Source organism: Astatotilapia calliptera, chromosome 9 (assembly GCF_900246225.1).
Source record: "Astatotilapia calliptera chromosome 9, fAstCal1.2, whole genome shotgun sequence".
Lineage (NCBI taxonomy): Eukaryota > Metazoa > Chordata > Actinopteri > Cichliformes > Cichlidae > Astatotilapia > Astatotilapia calliptera.
In genome coordinates this window covers 34160152-34186253 of record NC_039310.1, presented here as the reverse complement: position 1 = coordinate 34186253, position 26102 = coordinate 34160152, and the positions used below count along the sequence as shown (strand labels likewise).

The 26102-nt window shown below is 39.9% G+C and overlaps 1 protein-coding gene and 1 long non-coding RNA gene across 2 annotated transcripts; both read left to right on the top strand.

Annotated features, from left to right (window-relative positions):
* The first annotated feature begins 241 nt into the window (after nt 1–241).
* On the top strand, nt 242–1235 carry LOC113029679 (uncharacterized). The gene is made up of 3 exons (XR_003273465.1): nt 242–517; nt 925–1076; nt 1223–1235. It is a non-coding gene; the product is annotated as an uncharacterized LOC113029679 (long non-coding RNA).
* A 10-nt stretch (nt 1236–1245) lies between these two features.
* On the top strand, nt 1246–13322 carry LOC113028856 (micronuclear linker histone polyprotein-like; the record flags this gene model as incomplete). The annotated part of the gene is made up of 10 exons (XM_026179292.1): nt 1246–1252; nt 3262–3454; nt 3696–3739; nt 4988–5180; nt 5422–5465; nt 6222–6414; nt 6656–6699; nt 8776–8968; nt 9210–9253; nt 12594–13322. Coding segments are annotated over 10 exons (1545 nt in total), but the record flags the coding sequence as incomplete, so codon positions are not given.
* Between the last annotated feature and the right edge of the window lie 12780 nt (nt 13323–26102).

Below are 26102 nucleotides of genomic sequence, written 5' to 3'. Positions count from 1 at the left end.
AGTTCAATAACCCAGCAAAGACTGAAGACCAGCCATTGCCTTAAATAATGGTGGTAACAACTGAATCAGGATTAGGTGAGTTAATTACCTCCAGGTGTGTGGAGCCGAGAGCAGGAACCAGGGGAGAGTCCCACCCCTCATACAGGCAAAACCAAAACACAGAGAGTAGACAGGAGAGACAAAAAACTAAAGAGGAAAAAAAAGAGAAAAAAAAACAGAGGTAGCATACTGAGACTGAGAACTGAGGGACGATGACATATATAGATTAGATTAAAGGTGCTTCCCTGATTTAGTTGGAACCATGATTTGTCTTAAATGCCTTCACTTCACAACTGAGAAAGAGAGAAAAGCTTCTGTTTATCAGATTGTTTATTTATAGCTCTACAATTGACACACCTCCAGTTTTTGAATAACAGGTTCATATAACACAGGCAGAGAGCAGCACAGCCTGCAGACACCACACAGTTGTTTTGGATCTTGGATCTTTTGGACATACTTTTTACTTTTTGGTCAAAAAGTAAGTACTGCCAGTGTATTCTGTTCAATGCTGAGGTAGCTCTGTATTACTGAAAGATCAAGGAATTTAGGGATAGTCGTAAAATATTAGAAAACTTGTAATTGTGTGTAATCTGCAATTGAAAAATATTATCCTTTTTTTTTTAAACACAGACTACATTTTTCATCCTGGAAAATGAAAAAATATGAAGACATTCCTAACTTAAATCTTTGGGAAAGACTTTTCTGAATGAAATATTCAAGACAGCGAAAAAATTAAGAAGTGAATATTAATACATGATACAATGATACAAGTTGTATGTAGCAGAAATGTGATGAATTTGATATAAGCACACTTGACTATATGTGGGCAGTTAATTATAAGTGATTATCCAAGAATAACACATGACATGTATTTATTGGTAACAGAGCATAGATCGTCACCCAAACATTGAGAAGTCTTCAGACTAAGAGTTGACAGACTCTGAACAAAAAGAAAACCAGGTTGAGTCGTGCACCATGGATTCTAGAGTAAAGGCTAAAAAAGATTATTTTGAAAGCTTGGGAAAAAAGAACAACAGGTAAATGTGGAAATTGTTAAACTGCAATCAAATAACTGCTTAATCGCAATCAAGCATTAAATTGGTTTTATGATATTATTATTACATGATTACATAAAAGCAAACAGTTCTGGATCCATTAATGAGGTTCAACTCTTTTATTGTAGTTGTGCAAATCCTGAGTCCAAAGAGAAAAGGTAAGATAATCGTTTGTTTTCAAATTGTTTGATGCCAAGGCCAGAGATGGCCGATTACTTTTTTCAAGTAACGAGTAAAGTAAGCGATTACTATTGCAAAAACAGTAATTAGATTACCGTTACTTTCCCGTAGGAACGCTGCGTTACTGCGTTACTAAAACCGTGATTTTTTTGCCAGAATGTCTCATGACAGTGACGTAAGTAAGTGCGGCGTGACAACAGCTGTGTGCAGATCAACAATGGATAACATATCGATTGTGGGAGAGAGTATGAGCGTGCAGCGTTTAAAGCGTGGAAGTACTGACCTTACTTTGAGTTTGATTCCATAAAAAGTGAAAAAAACATTAGTGTCCGTTGTGCGTGGGAAGAAAACTTCTTTTTGCAGCGAAAAAAAAAACCCCTAAACAAGCACCGGGTGCGCAACGACGTAATTGGAAATTCACAGAGAAACTCGCGGATTCTTCCACCTGCACCAGGGTAAACCTCCGCCTACCCGACTCCTGTTTTACAGGTGAAAATAGAGCAACAGGACCGCTAGTCTTTGACTTTATTTATTTTCTGCTGTGTTTTACTTGCATCTATTTGAAAGAGTATATTTTATGTGCTGGAATGTGAAGAAAATAGGTTTAAATATTAAACAAATTTCTTCCAGTCAGAGAATGTTGCATATAATTAAATTTTTGCTTGATACATAAAGTTAAAAAATTAAAACTAATAAAACAAATTTTAAAAAGGGACTTTTCCATTTGATTACATTTTGTATGATGGATTATGTAGAAAAGTAGAATTGGGCTGAAAGATCTATCGCTTTATTACCGATTCAGGTTGTAAATCATGTTTTTAAAAAGTAACTAAATAACTAAGTAGTTAATTACTTTTGAAAATAAGTAATCAGTAAAGTAACAGGATTACTTTTGGGGGGAAGTAATCAGTAATTAGTTACTGATTACTTTTTTCAAGTAACTTGACCAACACTGGCCAAGGCACATCAAAGATATAACCTGGTATAGATATTGTCACTGTTGTGTTTTTGATGTTAATAAACATGAAATCATAAAGTGGATTAGGATAAACTGGGTGGTATAGTAATACATGAACATGTGTACACGGATATATTGGTGCAATGTCTGACAGTGTTTCATCAGAACTAGAAAAGGCTAATTAAACGTATCACGACTACCTAAGTGACTAGTTACACCTGTATGTCTTGTTTTTTTTTTCTTTTTAATTAAGACTCACTGTTACTGTGGTATTTTAAAACATTCTTTCATCTGCCTTCACACACTGACTTCCTCAAAAAAACTCCCACCTTGATGTTAATGTTGCTAAGCTTTAAGTTAAACTGTTGAAACATGGGATTGCTTGCAATAACTCAACTCAGTGTTACATGATTCATTTTCAAACTTTCTGTCATATTTGTTCCAGCCTCATGACACACATGGCAGATAGTGTAGCTTATACCTCATTTTCTATCAGAGGTGGGACCATGTCATTGGTGTAAAAGTCCAAGTCAAGTCACAAGTTTTTCAAGTCAAGACATAAAATTAATGATTCAAATTCCACACCTCTGGTACCGACTTTGCTCGTCATGTCATTTATATGTAATATGAATGCCAAACAACATTTGAATAACAGAAGGTTAGGCATACTAATGGGTGTGTCTATGTCCCATTAACAATGGCTGGAGCTTGTCAAGCTGAGAAACCAGTATCTTGTGGCTTGTTGTTTGAATATGCACATTGTGGATAAATTTCTAATTTTTGACAGGAGACCGATGGCAGATTAGCTGCCACTGGCTGTTTGTGAGTGTGTGTGTGTGTGTGTGTGTCTGCCTGTCTGTCAGTCTGTAAGTCGGGATAATTGATTACCTTATGGAGAATCAAGAGAGAGTAAAAAATTCTTTAACTACGGGTATTTGTGTGTGTGTGTGTGTGTGTGTGTGTGTGTGTGTGTGTGTGTGTGTGTGTGTGTGTGTGTGTGTGTGTGTGTGTGTGTGTGTGTGGACATAGAGAGGACGTCTTCACCTGAAGGTGGACAGGAGCAATCAAAATATCAGAGCGAGAAAACTGAGAAACCTTCAGAAGAAACGACAAACAACCAAAAACAAACAGAACAGCAGGTTGAGTCCTGCACCGAGGATCAAGACTCAAACACAGAGAACAAACTGCCAGAAGACAAACAACTAGAACAAAAGAACAAGAGGTAACAGTGAAAAAGGAGAATTGTGGATTCAGGAGTGAACTTTGTATCAAAGGAATATTAAAGACAAACTTTATTTAATGCTGTACATTCATACATGCACAATTCTTTGTCAGTTTAACCTTTCTGTTGCAGTTTTTCAGAGCAATTCAATGATTATTTTTATTTGATCACATCAATGATAACCTGAATACACACACGCAGGTTTTGCATCAGTTAATAAGGCTCAAATCTTACATTGTAGATCTGCTGAAAACCCTGAGTTACAAAATCAAACAGACACTAAAGGTAAGTTACAACCTTCTACAACAGTTTATAACTATATTATTAGATTATTAGCTAGGACTGTGTGTGTGTGTGTGTGTGTGTGTGCGTGCGTGTGTTTATGTCTGTGTTTGTGTGTGTCTTTCTGTATATGTGCATGCAGTTAAGGATAATGGTTTTATTCAAAGTGTCCTGCGGATGTAGAACCCACATGCAGGACTCTTTGGAAGAAGACGCTGGCCCGTGTCTCCATTTTCTCTGTTCCCAAAACCCGTGTGTCAGCTCGATCCCCCGGTTCCCAAGATCCTGCAGGAAACATCACAAAAGCTGTTGTTAGAAAACTCCACGTTAGCCGAGAATAACACACTTCCTGATAACTAAATCAACTGGGAAACTGACGTTTCTCTGACAACAATCCAGCGCCTACGGGTGCTCAGCCACTCTGCTAAGACTGCTCTGGAGATGAGGGTGATCAGCTACAGGTGTGTGATTGCATTCCGGTGCAGTGAGTCCCATAATGGGGAAACCACTCTCCTGGCCCGGATGTGCAGGGAGACCAGAACACACCACATACACACACACGAGGATCGGGGAACATGAGGACACAACAGGGCACCCAGTGAGGACAGCGGGCCATGGCACAAAGAGGAAGAAAGAGATGAAATGGAAAGTTAACAAAATCTGTGATTTGGATATTTTAAATTAGCAAGTTAACATTTGTTTTTATCAAAGGGTAAATAGATATATGAAAGGTTTCTTCCTGTTAAAAGGGAGTTTTTCATTCCCACTGTTGCCAAAGTGATTGTTAATAGGGAATCATATCCTTTGGGGGATTTTCTCTCTTTTTTTGTATTGTTGTTGGATTTTTACCTTACAAAATAAAACTTATTGAGGCAACATATGTGATTTGTTGCTATATAAATAAGATGGAACTGAGTTGAATGTATTTACATCAAAGGCTAAAAGAATTTAGACTATCACGTACGAATACTAAATGTATCCAAGGAAGACATTTTCATTGCTGTAACGGGAAATTGAGACTTTGAAGACAGAATTTGAAGAAAATATTCAACAGGTGGTAACGGTACAAATGACTTCACATGTGCAGCAGACTTGAAGACACATCGTGATGAAATTAAAGAGATTTAATCTAACAAGCACAGTCTGACATCTGGCGTGTGTGTGTGTGTGTGTGTGTGTGTGTGTGTGTGTGTGTGTGTGTGTGTGTGTGTGTGTGTGTGTGTGTGTGTGTGTGTGTGTGTGTGGACATAGAGGGCACGTCTTCACCTGAAGTTGGACAAGAGCAGTCAAAATATCAGAGCGAGACAACTGAGAAACCTTCAGAAGAAACGACAAACAACCCAAAACAAACAGAACAGCAGGTTGAGTCCTGCACCGACGTTCAAGACTCAAACACAGAGAACAAACTGCCAGAAGACAAACAACTAGAACAAAAGAACAAGAGGTAACAGTGAAAAAGGATAATTGTGGATTCAGGAGTGAACTTTGTATCAAAGGAATATTAAAGACAACATTTATTTAATGCTGTACATTCATACATGCACAATTCTTTGTCAGTTTAACCTTTCTGTTGCAATTTTTCAGAGCAATTCAATGATCATTTTTATTTTATCACATCAATGATAACCTGAATACACACACGCAGGTTTTGGATCAGTTAATAAGGCTCAAATCTTACATTGTAGATCTGCTGAAAACCCTGAGTTACAAAATCAAACAGACACTAAAGGTAAGCTACAACCTTCTACAACAGTTTATAACTATATTATTAGATTATTAGCTAGGACTGTGTGCGTGTGTGTGTGTGTGCGTGTGTGTGTGTGTGCGTGTGTGTGTGTGTGTGTGTGGAGTTAAGGATAATCATTTAATTCAAAGAGGAACAAAGAGATGAAATGGAAAGTTAACACAATCTGTGATTTGGATATTTTAAATTAGCAAGTTAACATTTCTTTTTATCAAAGGGTAAATAGATATATGAAAGGTTTCTTCCTGTTAAAAGGGAGTTTTTCATTCCCACTGTTGCCAAAGTGATTGTTAATAGGGAATCATATCCTTTGGGGGATTTTCGCTCTTTTTTTGTATTGTTGTTGGATTTTTACCTTACAAAATAAAACTTATTGAGGCAACATATGTGATTTGTTGCTATATAGATAAGATGGAACTGAGTTGAATGTATTTACATCAAAGGCTAAAAGAATTTAGACTATCACGTACGAATACTAAATGTATCCGAGGAAGACATTTTCATTGCTGTAACAGGAAATTGAGAATCTTTGAAGACAGAATTTGGAGAAAATATTCAACAGGTGGTAACGGTAAAAATGACTTCACATGTACAGCAGATTTGAAGACACATCGTGATGGAATTAAAGAGATTTAATCTAACAAGGACAGTTTGACATTTGGTGTGTGTGTGTGTGTGTGTGTGTGTGTGTGTGTGTGTGTGTGTGTGTGTGTGTGTGTGTGTGTGTGTGTGTGGTCATAGAGGGCACGTCTTCACCTGAAGTTGGACAAGAGCAGTCAAAATATCAGAGCGAGACAACTGAGAAACCTTCAGAAGAAACGACAAACAACCCAAAACAAACAGAACAGCAGGTTGAGTCCTGCACCCAGGATCAAGACTCAAACACAGAGAACAAACTGCCAGGAGACAAACAACTAGAACAAAAGAACAAGAGGTAACAGTGAAAAAGGATAATTGTGGATTCAGGAGTGAACTTTGTATCAAAGGAATATTAAAGACAACATTTATTTGATGCTGTACATTCATACATGCACAATTCTTTGTCAGTTTAACCTTTCTGTTGCAATTTTTCAGAGCAATTCAATGATCATTTTTATTTTATCACATCAATATTAACCTGAATACACACACGCAGGTTTTGCATCAGTTAATAAGGCTCAAATCTTACATTGTAGATCTGCTGAAAACCCTGAGTTACAAAATCAAACAGACACTAAAGGTAAGCTACAACCTTCTACAACAGTTTATAACTATATTATTAGATTATTAGCTAGGACTGTGTGTGTGTGTGTGTGTGTGTGTGTGTGTGTGCGTGCGTGTGTGTGTGTGTGTGTGTGTGTGTGTGTGTGTGTGTGTGTGTGTGTGTGTGTGTGTGGAGTTAAGGATAATCATTTAATTCAAAGAGGAACAAAGAGATGAAATGGAAAATTAACAAAATCCATTATTTAGATATTTTAAATTAGGAAGTTAACCTTTATTTATATCAAAGGGTAAATAGATATATGAAAGGTTTCTTCCTGTTAAAAGGGAGTTTTTCATTCCCACTGTTGCCAAAGTGATTGTTAATAGGGAATCATATCCTTTGGGGGATTTTCGCTCTTTTCTTTGTATTGTTGTTGGATTTTTACCTTACAAAATAAAACTTATTGAGGCAACATATGTGATTTGTTGCTATATAAATAAGATTGAACTGAGTTCAATGTATTTACATCAAAGACTATAAGAATTTAGACTATCACGTACGAATACTAAATGTATCCAAGGAAGACATTTTCATTGCTGTAACGGGAAATTGAGAATCTTTGAAGACAGAATTTGGAGAAAATATTCAACAGGTGGTAACGGTACAAATGACTTCACATGTACAGCAGATTTGAAGACACATCGTGATGGAATTAAAGAGATTTAATCTAACAAGGACAGTTTGACATCAGACGTGTGTGTGTGTGTGTGTGTGTGTGTGTGTGTGTGTGTGTGTGTGTGTGTGTGTGTGTGTGTGTGTGTGTGGTCATAGAGGGCACGTCTTCACCTGAAGGTGGACAGGAGCAGACAAAATATCAGAGCGAGAAAACTGAGAAACCTTCAGAAGAAACGACAAACAACCAAAAACAAACAGAACAGCAGGTTGAGTCCTGCACCCAGGATCAAGACTCAAACACAGAGAACAAACTGCCAGAAGACAAACAACTAGAACAAAAGAACAAGAGGTAACAGTGAAAAAGGATAATTGTGGATTCAGGAGTGAACTTTGTATCAAAGGAATATTAAAGACAAACTTTATTTAATGCTGTACATTCATACATGCACAATTCTTTGTCAGTTTAACCTTTCCGTTGCAGTTTTTCAGAGCAATTCAATGATTATTTTTTATTTGATCACATCAATGATAACCTGAATACACACACGCAGGTTTTGGATCAGTAAATAAGGCTCAAATCTTACATTGTAGATCTGCTGAAAACCCTGAGTCAAAAAATCAAACAGACACTAAAGGTAAGCTACAACCTTCTACAACAGTTTATAACTATATTATTAGATTATTAGCTAGGACTGTGTGCGTGTGTGTGTGTGTGTGTGTGCGTGTGTGTGTGTGTGTGTGTGTGTGTGTGTGTGTGTGTGTGTGTGTGTGTGTGTGTGTGTGTGTGTGTGTGTGTGTGTGTGTGTGTGGAGTTAAGGATAATCATTTAATTCAAAGAGGAAGAAAGAGATGAAATGGAAAGTTAACAAAATCCATTATTTAGATATCTTAAATTAGGAAGTTAACCTTTATTTATATCAAAGGGTAAGTACATATATGAGAGGTTTCTCCCTGTTAATAGAGAGTTTTTCCTTCCCACTGTTGCCAAAGTGACTTTTAATAGGGCATCATATCCTTTGGGGGATTTTCTCTCTTTTTTTGTATTGTTGTTGGATCTTTACCTTACAAAATAAAACTTATTGAGGCAACATATGTGATTTGTTGCTATATAAATAAGATGGAACGGAGTTGAATGTATTTACATCAAAGGCTAAAAGAATTTAGACTATCACGTACGAATACTAAATGTATCCGAGGAAGACATTTTCATTGCTGTAACGGGAAATTGAGAATCTTTGAAGACAGAATTTGGAGAAAATATTCAACAGGTGGTAACGGTACAAATGACTTCACATGTACAGCAGATTTGAAGACACATCGTGATGGAATTAAAGAGATTTAATCTAACAAGGACAGTTTGACATTTGGTGTGTGTGTGTGTGTGTGTGTGTGTGTGTGTGTGTGTGTGTGTGTGTGTGTGTGTGTGTGTGGTCATAGAGGGCACGTCTTCACCTGAAGTTGGACAGGAGCAGTCAAAATATCAGAGCGAGACAACTGAGAAACCTTCAGAAGAAACGACAAACAACCCAAAACAAACAGAACAGCAGGTTGAGTCCTGCACCGACGTTCAAGACTCAAACACAGAGAACAAACTGCCAGAAGACAAACAACTAGAACAAAAGAACAAGAGGTAACAGTGAAAAAGGAGAATTGTGGATTCAGGAGTGAACTTTGTATCAAAGGAATATTAAAGACAACATTTATTTAATGCTGTACATTCATACATGCACAATTCTTTGTCAGTTTAACCTTTCCGTTGCAGTTTTTCAGAGCAATTCAATGATTATTTTTATTTTATCACATCAATATTAACCTGAATACACACACGCAGGTTTTGCATCAGTTAATAAGGCTCAAATCTTACATTGTAGATCTGCTGAAAACCCTGAGTTACAAAATCAAACAGACACTAAAGGTAAGCTACAACCTTCTACAACAGTTTATAACTATATTATTAGATTATTAGCTAGGACTGTGTGCGTGTGTGTGTGTGTGTGTGTGTGTGTGTGTGTGTGTGTGTGTGTGTGTGTGTGTGTGTGTGTGTGTGTGTGTGTGTGTGTGGAGTTAAGGATAATCATTTAATTCATAGAGGATCAAAGAGATGAAATGGAAAATTAACAAAATCCATTATTTAGATATCTTAAATTAGGAAGTTAACCTTTATTTATATCAAAGGGTAAATAGATATATGAAAGGTTTCTCCCTGTTAAAAGATAGTTTTTCATTCCCACTGTTGCCAAATTGATTGTTAATAGGGGGTCATATGATTTGGGGGATTTTCGCTCTTTTCTTTGTATTGTTGTTGGATTTTTACCTTACAAAATAAAACTTATTGTGGCAACATATGTGATTTGTTGCTATATAAATAAGATGGAACTGAACTGAGTTGAATTGAATTGAAAGTGATTATATCAAAAGCTTTAAGAATTTAGACTATCACGTAGGAATACTAAATGTTTCCACTGGAGAAATTGGTGTAACGGGATATTGAGAGTCTTTGAAAATAGAATTTGAAGAAAATATTCAGCAGGTGGTAACGGTACAAATGACTTCACAAGGACAGTTTGAATTCTTACATGTGTGTGTATGCGTGCGTGTGGTCATAGAGAGCATGTCTTCACCTGATGTTGTGCAGGAGCAGACAAAATATCAGAGCGTTTCTCAGAAACTGAGAAACCTTCAGAAGAAATGAAAAACAACCAAAAACATTGGAAAAAATATGAATAAACATTTTATTTGTTGAAATTGTTAATTATTTGTATTGGTTTTTTTTATCTGTTTGTAAAGATAAGATTTCAGTCGTCATTTTAGGCAATGAAGAGTCTTTGAAGAAAGCTCTAATAACTGTCATTAAAGGCATAGATTGACAGGGACAGGGTTGCAATAGCAAGCTGCGAAGCAAATAAAAAAGCGATGCAGGTTCTCTGCCCTTCAGTTAACAATCCGGAGCATCTCATAGTAACGCAGAAGGTTACCTTTTGCGTTACTATGACACTCTTCGGGCTGTTACAAGTTGCTGGTATGTTATGCGTTTGGAATTAATAATATTGCAAGCATTGATGTCCATTTGATACTATTTCTTTTACAGAGAAAGAGTTCTTGAGGATATTCAACCAATACAGATACTATGTAGTGTAAACACACATGTACAGTGGCTTGCAAAAGTATTTGGCCCCCTTAAACCACCTTTTGTCACATTACAATCATGAATCAATTTTATTGGAATTCCACGTGAAAGACCAACACAAAGTGGTGTACACGTGAGAAGTGGAACGAAAATAATGCATGATTCCAAACATTTTTTACAAATAAATAACTGCAAAGTGGGGTGTGCGTAATTATTCAGCCCCCTTTGGTCTGAGTGCAGTCAGTTGCCCATAGACGTTGCCTGATGAGTGCTAATGACTAAGTAGAGTGCCACCTGTGTGTAATCTAATGTCAGTACAAATACAGCTGCCCTGTGACTACCTCAGAAGTTGTCTAAGAGAATATTGGGAGCAACAACACCATGAAGTCCAAAGAACACACCAGACAGGTCAGGGATAAGGTTATTGAGAAATTTAAAGCAGGCTTAGGCTACAAAAAGATTTCCCAAGCCTTGAACATCCCACGGAGCACTGTTCAAGCCATCATTCAGTTAGTATGGCAGAGTATGGCACAACTGTAAACCTACCTAGACAAGGCCGTCCACCTAAACTCACAGGCCGAACAAGGAGCATGCTGATCAGAAATGCAGCCAAGAGGCCCATGGTGACTCTGGACAAGCTGCAGAGATCTACAGCTCAAGTGGGGGAATCTGTCCATAGGACAACTATTAGTCGTGCACTGCACAAAGTTGGCCTTTATGGAAGTGTGGCAAGAAGAAAGCCATTGTTAACAAAAAACCATAAGAAGTCCAGTTTGCCACAAGCCATGTGGGGGACACAGCAAACATGTGGAAGAAGCTGCTCTGGTCAGATGAGACCAAAATGGAACCTTTTGGCCTAAATGCAAAACGCTATGTGTGGTGGAAAACTAACACTGCACATCACTCTGAACCATCCCCACTGTCAAATATGGTGGTGGCAGCATCATGCTCTGGGGGGGCTTCTCTTCAGCAGGGACAGGGAAGCTGGTCAGAGTTGATGGGAAGATGGATGGAGCCAAATACAGGGCAAACCTGGAAGAAAACCTCTTGGAGTCTGCAAAAGACTTGAGACTGGGGCAGAGGTTCACCTTCCAGCAGGACAACGACACTAAACATAAAGCCAGGGCAACAATGGAATGGTTTAAAACAAAACATATCCATGTGTTAGAATGGCCCAAAGTCCAGATCTAAATCCAATCAAGAGTCTGTGGCAAGATCTGAAAATTGCTGTTCACAAACACTGTCCATCTAATCTGACTGAGCTGGAGCTCTTTTGAAAAGAAGAATGGGCAAGGATTTCAGTCTCTAGATGTGCAAATTTGGTAGAGCCATACCCTAAAAGACTGGCAGCTGTAGCAGCAAAAAGAGGTTCTACAAAGTATTGACTCAGGGGACTGAATAATTACGTACACCGCACTTTTCAGTCATTAATTTGTAAAAAATGTTTGGAATCATGTATGATTTTCGTTCCAGTTCTCACTATACACCACTTTGTATTGGTCTTTCACGTGGAATTCCAATAAAATTGACTCATGTTTCTGGGTGTACTGTGGAAAATTTAAAGGGGGCCAAATACGTTTGCAAACCACTGTACAAGTACAGACAATGTCTGTAGTGGAAAGCTTAAAGGTAATTTGAAAGTGTGATTTTATTACCTAAAAGTTCTATCTTGTCTTATTACTTCTGTTGTCTCTGAATCAGAGCTGTAGGTCTAAAGAAGAAGAAAAAACAGCACAAACATAAACAAGAGTAGCATTACTTGTTTTTTCACATTCAGCTACAACATGTAGTAGTGAGTCTGAAAAACTCAACATACAGACAAAGAATGCACTAGCATACTGTATGGTTGAACCACAATTAACCTTTCCATGAACTACACATAAAGGGTTTGTGTAGTTGTGTGTTTTTCAGCTTGTGCTACAGCTATTGAGTTAACTATCATGTATCCTATTATTGTGTGCTGAACAGTTTTGGCAATAAAAGTGAAAAGATTTAAACTGGACTGAAGACCAAATATATGGTAACACTTTTTAGAACCCATTACAACCCAGAACAGCAGTTGTTTTGACTTAAAGAAATTAACTGTTTGAAATTTCGTTCAATTTGCGCTTGGTCTTCGTCATTTCAGGAAAGCATACTTACACCAAAGTGAACGTCGTTCTTCTGGGATTGGCCGGGACTGGAAAGAGTGCAAGTGGAAACACCATCCTTGGAGAGAAGCACTTTGTTTCTAAACCCAGTTCAAATTCAGTCACCACAGAGTGTCAGGTGGAAGAAACTAAGATAAATGACTTACATGTGCGTGTGATTGATACGCCAGACATGTTTGATGATGACACTGAACCATCAGTTCGGGACAAACATGTAAAAAGGTGCAAAGAGCTCTGTGAGTCAGAACTCTGTGTGTTTGTACTTGTGATGCATGTGAGCAGATTTACAGATGGTGAGAGAGACATACTGAAAAAGCTAGAAAACACTTTTGGGACCAAAGTGAAAGAACAAACTGTCATCCTGTTCACCCGAGGAGACGACCTGGAGGAGGCAGACATGACCCTGGAGGATTTTCTTCGTTCCTGTCAACCTGGTCTGAAGGAAATCATTGAAAAGTGCAACAACAGGTGTGTTGTTTTTGAGAACCGCAGCTCAAGTTCAGACCAGGTGGAAAAGCTAATGAACACAGTGAGCGTGGTGTTAAAGAAAACAGCAAAGATAGATTAAAAAAGGTCTTAGTTGCCACTTTTATGTGTATAAATATAAAAAGCAAAGCTTTGATAATTATAATGAAAGCATTCAAAATCATATACAAATTGCATTTTTGCCAAGATTTTTAATTTTTTGAAATTTTTGATAAAAAAAAGTGCTAGAAGTCTGTGAAGGTTCTCAGTCATCCAGGTCATCGTAGTCTAAGGAGCTTGGAAAGAAAAGCGTCTGGACTTCTTTAAGTCGCTTTGAAGATGTTTCACCTCTCATCCAAGAAGCTTCTTCAGTTCTAAGAGTCAAAGGGTGGAGAGTCCAAGATTTTAAACCCAGTGGGACCCCCCTGATGATCCTCTACCTAATCACATGAGCCAAGGTGTGAAAAAAGTGCTAGAATCTTTGTAAATTGTATCCACAAAACACATTTGTTATCTTTATCATGGAAGTTGTGTTTTTGGTATTGTTTGCCTGTGTCATTCAAACATTTTTTTAAGATATTCTGACAAACCTTTGTAAGGGTGTAGAGTGGTGTCATGTTATCAATCCATTAAAATTTTCTTTAAACCAACCATGGTCTTTAAAATTGACTCAATGATTTATTGGTGGAAAATGTAACAAAAGCCTTATAACTTAGAAAAAAAGATTCTTACATGTGTGGCACATATTGTGGTGTGTATATATATCAACATCAGGCACCCTGTTGAGAAGCGAACTACTGAAACAAGAAGGCATCAGTGGGCAAGAGAACCACAATGGGGTTGCAATGGTCAGTGGCGGTCCTAGCCTGTTTATCTGCTTAACTGTATCCTGTACCCCTAATCCTAAAGTGTATATTTATTGTCTTACTCTTCTTATATTTAATGTTTGTTTACTTGCACTGCTGTAACAGGAGCCTCGTCATCTCGTGTTTCTATATACTGTACCTATATAGCGGAGATGACAATAAAGTTTACTTTGACTTCAACAGCGAGCAGGCGTACCTAGGGCTCCCGCGCTCACTTTTCGCTTACAGAATGTCAAAAAAACATCGGTGCAAATTATAAGTCTGTATCATGATGTCTGGTGTTTTCGCCCTCCGCAAACGGAGGGCACCTTTACTCCCAGCAAATGGGCGATAGAAAACCGATCGGTGCCTACGACATTCCCGATAAGTGCAGGTATGATGTCGGGGCAGCATGAGTATGAGTAATTTATTTATTTTTTGCCGATGCCCGTGATGCCGCCCCCCACCATGATGCCGCCCCGGGCAACCGCCCGTATCAAAAATGGTAAATGGCCTGCATTTGTATAGCGCTTTACTCAGTCCCTAAGGACCCCAAAGCGCTTTACACTACATTCAGTCATTCACCCATTCACACACACATTCACACCTGACCTGCTCTGCCACCTGAGCTACAGCCACCCCGCTACTGGCAATGGTACTATGCAAGTAAACCCAGTGGAAGGGGTTACGCGAATAGGATGAGGGATCTATGGAATCTTCGATACCGAACATCTACATTGACGGTGAAACAACTACTGGCTTAGTGTTCCAAATTTTGGAAGAAGGGACTGCTCTCACAGCTAGACATTGTCAAGATAGAGTCATGGCAAAACTTGAAACCTGGATCATCTGTAGCTGATTACCAAGACTATGTGAAGTACCCTCAGAAGATCTGCTAGATCAGTGTTTCCCAACCACTCTGCCACAGCACATAGGTGTGCCATGAGAAAAGATAAGGTGTGCCGTGGAAGACTATCTAGTTACACCTAATTAGTACTCTTATCAACCGGCATGAGTAACAGGCAGAACAATTACATTCTCTTCCACTGTAAAAGAGAAGAAGATAAAGATGAAATTTAGTGGTCAGGGGAAAGCAAAAAAGGTATACTGAGGACAAACCGAGCCAATTGTGCTATGCCTGGTGCATGGAAAAATTATCAGTATACTTTTTTTTGACATCTTTGGTGGGGTGACGTGATTTTTGTGATGTGAAATATCTGCCAGGGCTCCAAAAGTTTAGGAAACACTGTGTTAGATGATGTGAATGCAGCACTAAGGATGATACCTACCACCACCAGTTCCAAGACTAACCAGCTTATCTACTATATGACAGCAGTGATCAATGAGATGCTTGGCTATAAGTTTGGGAAAGCAGAAAGATGCCTTCTCTATTAAACCACTTCTAGAATGTCCAGAAGACATTAAATCTTGGATTTCCCTAAACTTCTTAAGATGTTATTCAGGAAAAATTGAAGTTATTGTGTTTGATCAAACACAATCACTTTGACCACTGATCAAAGCCTTCTTAGACTGTGAGATTTCCATCAGTAATGGGCGACATCTAAAATCTGACGTGTACCGTAAACCTACACGTATGTATCAGTATTTAAGGTTTGACTCTCATAACCCACTGGAGCACAAACTGGGTGTCATCAGGACGCTACAACACAGAGCGAACACCATCCCCACAGACAGGTCAGGGAAGCAGAAGAACATCACATCAAGAAGGCCCTGAGTAAATGTAAATGTTGCTTTCCCAGCTGGAATTTTGTCAAAGCTGGGAAGGCGCCAAAAGAACGCTCCAGTCGATTCAAGAGAGAAGGGCAACCACTGCCTAAGCGAAAACCTGTAGTGATCCCATGCAGTGGGGCAAAAAAGTATTTAGTCAGCCACCGATTGTGCAAGTTCTCCCACTTAAAATGATGACAGAGGTCAGTAATTTGCACCAGAGGTACACTTCAACTGTGAGAGACAGAATGTGAAAAAAAATCCATGAATTCACATGGTAGGATTTGTAAAGAATTTATTCGTAAATTAGGGTGGAAAATAAGTATTTGGTCACCTCAAACATGGAAAATCTCTTACTCTCACAGACCTGTAACGTCTTCTGTAAGACGCTTTTCTGTCCCCCACTCGTTACCTGTATGAATGGCACCTGTTTGAACTCATCATCTGTATAAAAGACACCTGTCCACAGCCTCAAACAGTCAGACTCCAAACTCCGCCATGGCCAAGACCAAAGAATCAAAGCATATTTTGATGCTTGGCATTCATTGAGTTCAATAAAATCCATGTGGATTGTATGGAACGTATGAGGTGGTGTGGGGAAATGACCTCGCTTTGGTCTGAGGTTTCCCTGTGCATTATGTTTTTGGCAAATCATGCATGTCCTGATGAATTCATTTGCTGAGGATTCGAAATTGTGAGTGTAAAAATGTTTAGAGAGAACGTCTATCATTCCAGCCCTTGACAGATGCGTTAAGCCATGTGTCACTAATGCTGCTGTCTTGTGTTGAGATTTTGACAGTATTGGTTTGCCATTACAGGTCATTAAGTCATTGTGTAGTTCTGCTCCACACTTTAGCCATTTCTTTTGCTCTGCGATAGGTGCGGCCTTCTGTTCGTCTTTAAGTACATCAAGTGGTATTAGCTGTGAGGTTTCAGACATTAAAGTTTGTATTGGTTGCTGTGCGGCCTTCTTTGCGGCTTGGTCTGTGAAGTTATTGCCTTTAGTAATTTCTGAGTTATCTTTTTGGTGTGCAGCGCATTTGCATAGTGCTAGTTGTTTTGGCAAGGTAATGACTTCTAATAGTTCTTTTAGGAGGTGTCCATGTTGTACTGGATTACCCGTAGAGGTGATCATGCCCCTATTTTGCCATATTTTTGCGAAATGATGCACGGCTGCAAAGGCATATTGGCTGTCAGTGTGGATGTTTATATCTTGACCTTTGTGTAGCTGGCATGCACGTATGACAGCAATGAGCTCAGCACTCTGTGCTGAAAAAGAGGAAGTTAGGGCTTTTGCTTCTAAAACTGTGTCTACTGTGGTTACTGCATAACCTACACAGTTTCGCCCGAGACTATTTTTGAACGCTGAACCGTCTACAAAGATGTTAACGAAACCAGCTTGTGGTGTGCTGTAAATGTCAGCACGTGGTTTTGTTTCCTCATCTAGCTTCTTTATATAGCAGTGCGCGTCACCATCTGCTGATGTGGAGAGTGTGCTGGGGTTCAGCTGACCACATTTCTCGATTGTGATGTGTGACTGTGAAAGCAGGATGCCTACATATGATAGCTGTCTTGCATGTGTCAAATAAGACAAGTTTGCTTGCAGTAAGATGGAGGTTACAGCATGAGGAACTTTCGCCCATCAAAAAATCAGGGAAAAAACTAACATTAACATTTATCTCTGGTCCTAACCTAAACCAAACAACAAATTTACAATCAGAATATACCACTACACATAGTAACAAGGAGAAAAATAAAATTAAAATAAATAAAACAAAAAATTATAATGGATCCTTTTTCAATGAACTCCAATTTCATTCACATTCTTCATATTGAGATATCGTTTTAGGCATGTAACACTTTTTAAAACAATGTAAATTTATACAATTCTTTAAATTATAATGAAGTGAGTTCCACAGTCGTATACCCCTAACCGTTGGACTCATTAATCTTTGTGTAGTCCTAGCTAGCTGATGCTTAAAATAAAATTTCCTTCTGCTATCTTCTCCCCCTGAGCACAATAAAAATACTCTTTGTAACTTAAAGGGCAAAATATTCTTTTTAGCCTTAAACATAATTAATAGTGTCCGTAATTTCACAAAATCTCCTAATTTTAATAATTTCGATTTTATAAATAATTTATTTGTATGTTCTCTATAATTTAAAAAGACGTAATCACAGCGCGGACCGGACGCATCAGAACCGCTAAGCTCCGACGGGCCGTCGGGTGAGAAAGCCGAGAAAGACAAAGCTGATTCTGATGCGTCCGCTCTGTGTTCACGTCTTTGTGTGGAATCCATGTACCTGCTCTCATTTGCTGTTTGGTTGTTGTTGAAATGGTTTTGTGAGCTTTAATCTGAGAATCTGGCGTTTCTGGCAAAACACAGTTATATTTAAAAGTCGATTCAGGATTTAATGAATTGATATTACTTTATTCAAGCTACTCACCTCCCACTTCCACCTGCACTTTCAACCGGACCACGGCCAATCAGAGAGGGCCCGCCCCTGACTATCTCTGATTGGTTTAGTCCACGATAGGGGCAAAATGTGTGTCTGTTGTTGACCACAGGGAAGGTTGCAGATTTTTTTTTTTTTTTTGCTACCCGAACAGTTGGTCGCACAGGTGCAACCAAATATATTTTTTTAGTCGCACCACTGAAAAATTTGGTCGCATTTGCGACCAAATTGGTGGCACTCTAGAGCCCCGATAGGGTTCAGGAAAGGGGAGTAGGGTGGCAGACAAACGTTTAAAAAGTGGTCACTGTTGGTGGTGAACCACTCTCTGATTTGGTTTGTTCTGTGGAAGCGGACATTGTCCCAAATGATGACATAAATGTGATGTGTGGGCCCAGGATGGTGTTGTTGGCGGTCCAGGAGGATGTCTTTTAGCTCCTCTAGGAAGGTGAGGAGACGTTGGGTGCTGTAAGACCCAAGGACAGCATGCTGGTGGACAAGCCCCTCCGAAACCCATACAAAGGGTAATATTACCCCCCCGTTGGCCAGAGACCTCAGTGACGGCTCTTTGGCCAATGATGTTATGGCCTCTTTGCCTTCGTTTCTGCAGGTTGAAGCCAGCCTCATCCAGGAAGAGGTACTCATGAGGTTTGGCCATCGCGTCCAACTGTACTATCCTCTGTGAAAATGTGAAAGTGCACAGGTGTTCAGAACAACAGTCAATCAGGTAGCACAGTATTGTCCGAAAGTAATGTAGGCCACTGAGCAACAAAGTATGTCCACTAACTGTACTGTGAACATGGATGTATACTTACATGCACATACTCGTAACGTAGGTCTTTGTGTCGCGCAGAGTTGCGCTCAAAGGGAACCCTATAGACTAGTTTCATCCGCGTCTTTTGGCGCCGGAGAACTCAGTCTATTGTGGCCAAGCTGACATCGTCAGTGCTCTCAAAGTTGACATTATCGGCAATGACTTTGTCTCTGATCTCCCGGAGTCTGATGAGGTTGTTCCCATGAACCATATCCACAATGAGGGTTTCTTGTGCTGCTGTAAATATGGCAACCCTCCCACCTCTATGTGGCATTCTTTCAACTCTAAAGAAAGAAACATGTGTTGTCAATTGACATGTGTTTTAATACAGTCTCAATTGATTTGAAACCAATAGACTACTTTCACAGGTTTGTAAAACTGTATTGTGACAAAGAAAGCAATAGAGTACAATACCTGTTGTGTTGTCTGAATGCCCTGATAATGGCGGCCACGGTGAACCTACTCAGGTTTGGACGGACTCTTAGTCCTGCTTCAGCCATTGTCATGCCATGGACAATGACATGGTCAATGACTGTTACTCGCATCTCGTCCGTAATGATGGTGCAAGGTTGCCTTGCTCTCCCTCCTGGACCTTCTCCTCTCCCATGTTGGCCTCCTCCTCTTCCTCGTTGGCCTGCTACTCTTCCTCCTTTCATTTGAACTACTCTTCCTCGTTGGCCTGCTCCTCTTCTTCCAGGGCCAGCTCTTCGCCCTCCTCTGCATCGAATTCCTCTTCCCCTGACTCTGCCTTTATCCATTGTGTTTGTTTGGAATCTTCAGCATACTGTGCACTCTGAACTTGCTTTTATACATGTGGTCACAGCATTAGCAACATGTGTCTTCAATTTTGAGCCATTGTGTGTAATGAATGACGCCAGGTGTGTTTATTGTGTTCAAATACTGCTGACTGTGGCAAGCATGTTGCATCACATGAGCTTTCATTTGAGAATATGTGTTTTAGCAAGGAAAGATTTGTTTAGATTTATGACAACGGAGGATTGTGTTCTGTGAATTGTGTCTTCATGTGACATGTGTTTATGATATTGGTAAATGATGGCTAGATTTAGTAAATGTGTTTAGACAACTGGTCATCTGGTTTAGCGGATTGGCTTTTGTGTTTTAGCATTTGAGAAAAACTGTAATCAAGCTGTGATGTGCTACAAATACTATACTACAAAAAGTATAATAAAATCTATATGTAATCAGTGTAGTTGGATAGTTAAGGTTTTAACTTAATTTCATGTTGTTTAATGTAATTTATTGATAAATAGAAGCTTTAAACTAATGCTGATTTGTCAAAAAATAGGCTTAAAGAGTATTTTGTGTATTTGATTTTATGTGTGGCTTTTTATTAAAATCCAATTTTTTCTTTAAATCTTTAAACATATTCCTACCATTACATAATTTTTCAGTGTAGTTTATGAATAGCAAAATAATAATAATACATATCATCATAATCTTGTCTTTTGAGATTAAGACTTCTAGTATTACAGAAATAGCTTTTAGAAAAAAGATGGAGTAGATGTGAATAAACTTTTTAAATTTATGCTGTGCATGAGGGCCTTGGAGAGCCACCAGGTTGGGCCAAGATATGTGATGCAATACTGTTGATATATTGCCAGTAATCTTAACACTCCCACTGCCAGGCTTCTACCTTCTGCCCTTGTAGAAGGGCAGTGCACAGGACACTTTGGGACAGTTTTTCATAATTGCTAGGACAAATTTCCAAAGCTTTTGACTCTTGTCTCAGAACTAATCACAAACACAATTTTCAAGTTAAAAAAACAAACACACTAAACACGCTAGAATACACAGTCAACTCCCCTGTATAATATACACTGACCTTTGTCTTTTAACATTTCACAAATGCTACTTCTACCTTTAAATAGTATAATTGTAAAAGGACAGTTGCCTCTTTTACAATACACACTCAACAACGATTCATCGGTTTTCTCATGCTGTTCTTTCAGCTGCCGTCTCCCCCTCCGGCCTGCAAAATAGCAGGAAATACAAAATGGCAATAGCGTCAAGGATATAATTGGCCTCAGCTGTGTTTGCCAGCCTCCCCTGACACCATACCCTGGCTGTATGCCAATTCAGGGTCTGCAGCCTTAAAGTAGTACTCAGCTGCCTTAGCGGTCCTAAAGGGCCGCGTACTCAAAGACCACTAAGGCTGGAAGTGCAATGCTTGTAGGCTTGTGAAATGGGACGGTCTAACCTCTGTCGCGCTGCCCAGGTTGCCTAGCAACCATGATACTAACAGCTGGAAACGTGTCATACAGCTTTGTTTGACAGAAATGAAGGAGAACATATTTTGTACATTTGTTTCTACATGAGCTTTGTGTGATTTGATAAGTATCTGAGGCTGAGACCACGGGACTGTAAAACATGATTGTTGGGCTTCATTTTTGTACTGAACAGTCATTTTAAGATTAGCTAGTAAATAACAATTAGCTAACGTTGTTCATGAGTCTAAGGTCATCTCACTTTGGTAATGTAAATATAATATGGCCAATATTATAGTTATATTAATCATTACTAGTCATTACGGCAGTGTGCTTGAACTCTGTGTCATTCAATGAGCATCAATAAAGATTCAAGTTGCAGTTATTTATATTTCCTACCACTTTAAATATTCGCTCAAAGACAAGTATCTGTGAAAGTGTATATATAGATGTATTATATATAAGAGACAATTGTTTGTTTAATATGTTGGTACTAAATTTGGCTCAATGCTTACATATATGTGTAAAAAGCAAATGTAGGAGCTGTGATAACTGTGTCTGATAGAATGAAGAGTAGACGATATATAAAATATTCCTTTATTGGGTGAGAAAATCAGACCATGTCATAACTGCTTTAAGTCATACAGAATAGATATCAGAGCCTTAAACAGGCTGACTTCTGCTAAATGGGTCAAACTGGGCAGAAAGTCTACAAACACATAACATCCTTATAGAATATGATGTAACACTATAGATCAACTTAGCTCAGAATATATAAAGCATATAAACAATTACAGCAATATGATGCAACAAACACAGCAGTGCTACTAATCCAAAATACTCAAAGCTTCATAGAACTGAAACAAACATTTATTTTTAGGTCCATTCTGCCGCTGATACATACTTTAGGTTTCTGAACATTAAACTTGTTGCTGCCTTTCATAGTGTGTAACTTGAAGGCCCTGAGTACTTTCTCCCACACTGAAAACACTGGAATGATCACATTATTTGAACATTACCTAATAAGACTGATTCAGGACAGTTAGTTATGTTAAACTTTCCTAGCAGTCCTTCACAAACAGGGAACAGTCTGTCTATTCTCTCCATCTGTCAGCTGCTGCTGGCTCTTCCTCCTCCTCTTCCTCACACACTGCTGAGTTTGTCCTGGTGGATCATCAGGGCTGCAAAGCCTCACAGATGATGTGCAGCAGTGGGTCCCTCAGTCTGTCCTCACTCTGGACACTTGCAGTTGTCACACATGGAAATCAAATGTGTGATAAGCTGCAGGATTCAAACACAAGTGTAACTTATAAACACATGTTCATACTTTTATTCCACAATCAGAGAGAAAGAAACAGAGAGAGAGTGCAGGACAGACAGACAGGTGACAGTCTCAGGTGTACACACTGCTACACAACAGCACCAGAGAAGGAGGATTTAGTGTTTGTGTCATTACGAGTGCTAAACAAGAAGAGTTCCAGATGGTGCAGTGGACACATGTGTGACTGCTGTGATTAAAGCATCTTTCTTTCAGCTTAACGAGTGAACCGTCAGCTCGTTCAAACACACATTAAAGTCCGTTTGGCTCGACACCACCGAACAGAGGCAGCAATATAACATAGCTAACATTAACAGTGCAGTGAATCCTGCTTGTGCCGTAATATTCAGGACTGCAAACCGAGCAGCATCACTGACTTTCAGCCTGTTGTGTTTGTGGATTTATGACTGACTTTAATTATCCATAAAATCATCAGATTCTCTGTAAGATTAAGGTCGACTATTGAACGGCGTATATTTAAAAAAAAAAGGCTTTAAAACCAAGTTAGTACAAACATCGCTAATGTCACATAACTTTGCCGACATGTGGCCAACAGTAATGTTTTGTTCTTTATTTGTTCATTATTAAACACTTGCACATGAATAAGTGACATAATATCCAGTACTTACTTTTAAAAGTTTACTCTTCAGCCGCCCTGCTTCAGCCGTTTTTTTCAAAATTATCCACACCCACCGCCACACTATGAAGTCTGGGATATGTTGGGCCATGAAGTCTACACTGACCCATCCTTAAAATTCAGGGAAATGAAGGACGCATTTGAGGGCTGCATTTTGAGCAGCCTTTAAATTGGGACAGCCTTCGTTGCGTCACTGTAATCGGCCTTAAAATGCGGCCTTTAAGTCTGCAGACTCTGAATTGGGATACAGCCCCTGAATCCACAGAACCACCCTGCCCTTGCAGCTGCACCACAACAAGGTCATTAGAGGCCACAGGTTTTCAAAAAGAAAGAAGGGTGTTGCTCTTGGTTAACAAACATGACAGAAAGTTGGATAGTGGCATGGAAAAACCAGTAAGACGGCTCAGTTTCCACTGAAAATGTTTTCAATGATTCTTGTGTTGAAGCACAATAATGAAACACAAACATTAAATACATTCCTTAATGTTGTAGAACAAGAAAGGAAGAAGTTTAGTGAAAACAATTTAGTCATGTTCGTGTCAGATATGCTGTTTGCTGGAGAGTCAGGACCCAGTCGCAAGGCTTCCTTAATAGTGACAGTGAATTTATTTACAGTGAAAAACAGTTCCCACAAAACGTGATTTCCACATCGGTGAACATCGGTGATTGTTCCAGTTGAAGGTGCGGTGATCCTTCCCAAACACACTCTTCCCACTAAACATTACAATATAATACAGTACAATTTTTATTTATATAGCACATTTAAAAACACGAAAGAACACCAAAGTTCACAGTAATATGGAGAGTCAACATAAGTCAATAACAGGGTACAAATCGGGCAGTAGCACAGACAGGATAGAGACACTAACAAACCAGAAGAGTTAGATAAATAAAAAATTGGCTAAGAAGACAAAAACAGCAGTAAAATTAATAATAAAATAATACATTCAATAAAAGATTTAAAAGTTTAAAATTTAAAAAGTTTAAAAGGGTATTAACTGATCGGGAAAGCCAAGTCAAATAGATATGCTTTCAATCTTGATTTAAAGGATTGGATAGAGTCCAAGGCTCGAATAGAAGCAGGGAGGCTATTCCAAAGGTTGGGTGCAGCTGAAGCAAAGGCACGATCGCCTCTGGTCTTCAGTCTGAACTTAGGTTGGGCCAGGAGTAATTGACCTGATGATCTCAATGCACGACAAGGAGTGTACAGATTGAGGAGGTCAGTGAGCTAGCTGTTCGCAATGTTATTCAGTTTTCCAACTACAGGGGGATCACACTCCTCAGCCTCCCTGGGAAAGTCTATGCCAGGGTGCTGGAAAGGAGAGTTCGTCTGCTAGTCGAACCTCGGATACAGGAGGAACAATGCGGTTTTCGTCCTGGTCGCGGAACACTGGACCAGCTCTTTATCCTCTCGAGGATACTTGAGGGTGCATGGGAGTTTGCCCAACCAGTCTACATGTGTTTTGTGGACTTGGAGAAGGCATTCGACCGTGTCCCTCGGGGTGTCCTGTGGGAGGTGTTGCGGGAGTATGGGGTGTCTGGCCCATTGCTACGGGCCATTCGATCCCTATACAACCGTTGCAAGAGCTTGGTTCGCATTGCCGGCAATAAGTCGGACTCGTTCCCGGTGGGTGATGGGCTCCGCCAAGGCTGCCCTTTGTCTCCGGTTCTGTTCATAATTTTTATGGACAGGATTTCTAGGCGCAGCCAAGTGGCGGAGGGCTTTCGCTTTGGTGGCCTCAGAATCTCATCTCTGATTTTTGCGGATGATGTGGTTCTGTTGGCTTCATCGGGTGAGGGCCTCCAGCTCGCACTGGAACGGTTCGCAGCCGAGTGTGAAGCAGCGGGAATGAGGATCAGCACCTCCAAATCTGAGGCCATGGTTCTCAGCCGGAAAAGGGTGGCATGCCCACTCCGGGTCAGGGATGAGTTCCTCCTCCAAGTGGAAGAGTTTAAGTATCTCAGGGTCTTGTTCACGAGTGATGGGAGAAGGGAGCAGGAGATCGACAGACAGATTGGGGCTGCAGCTGCAGTAATGCGGACGCTGCACCGGTCCGTCGTGGTGAAGAGGGAGCTGAGTGTAAAAGCGAAGCTCTCAATTTACCGGTCGATCTACGTCCCTACCCTCACCTGTGGTCACGAGCTGTGGGTAGTGACCGAAAGAACAAGACTGCAGATACAAGTGGCAGAAATGAGCTTCCTCAGAAGCGTGGCTGGCCTCTCCCTTAGAGATAGGGTGAGAAGTTCGGCCATCCGGGAGGGGCTCAGAGTAGAGCAGCTGCTGCTCCACATCGAAAGGAGCCAGCTGAGGTGGTTCGGGCATCTGACAAGGATGCCCCCTGGGCGCCTCCTGGGTGAGGTGTTCCAGGCATGTCCCACCGGGAGGAGGCCCCGGGGCAGACCCAGGACACGCTGGAGAGATTATATCTCTCGGCTGGCCTGGGAACGCCTTGGTGTTCCCCCGGACAAGCTGGAGGAGGTGGCTGGGGAGGTGGAGGTCTGGGCCTCTTTGCTTAGGCTGCTGCCCCCGCGACCCGGCCTCGGATAAAGCGGATGAAGATTGATTGAAGAGATTGAAAGAGAAAGATTGAAGAGAATTATCTGACAGCCAATCCTTAACCTCTCTCAGGCAATAGTACAGGACGTTCAATAATGCTGACAAATCATCAGTCAGTTGACAATAGATTTGAATGGCATCAAAGTAAAAGTGATAAGGAATATTGTATTTTTCAAATATGGAGCCCAAGTGTAGCATATACAAAGAGAATAATAAAGGGCCCAATACAGACCCCTGGGGCACACCACAACAGAGAGGGGCAACAGAGGAAGAGTATCCTCCCATCACAACAGAGAAGGATCTATCTGTGAGGTAAGAATTAAACCAGTTAAGGGCAGAACCCTTGATGCCTACAACATGCTCTAGCCTCCTCAAGAGTATATTACAGTTTTTCTCAAATGTCAAAACACAAAAGCCAATCCTGTAACCCAAATGACCAGTAGT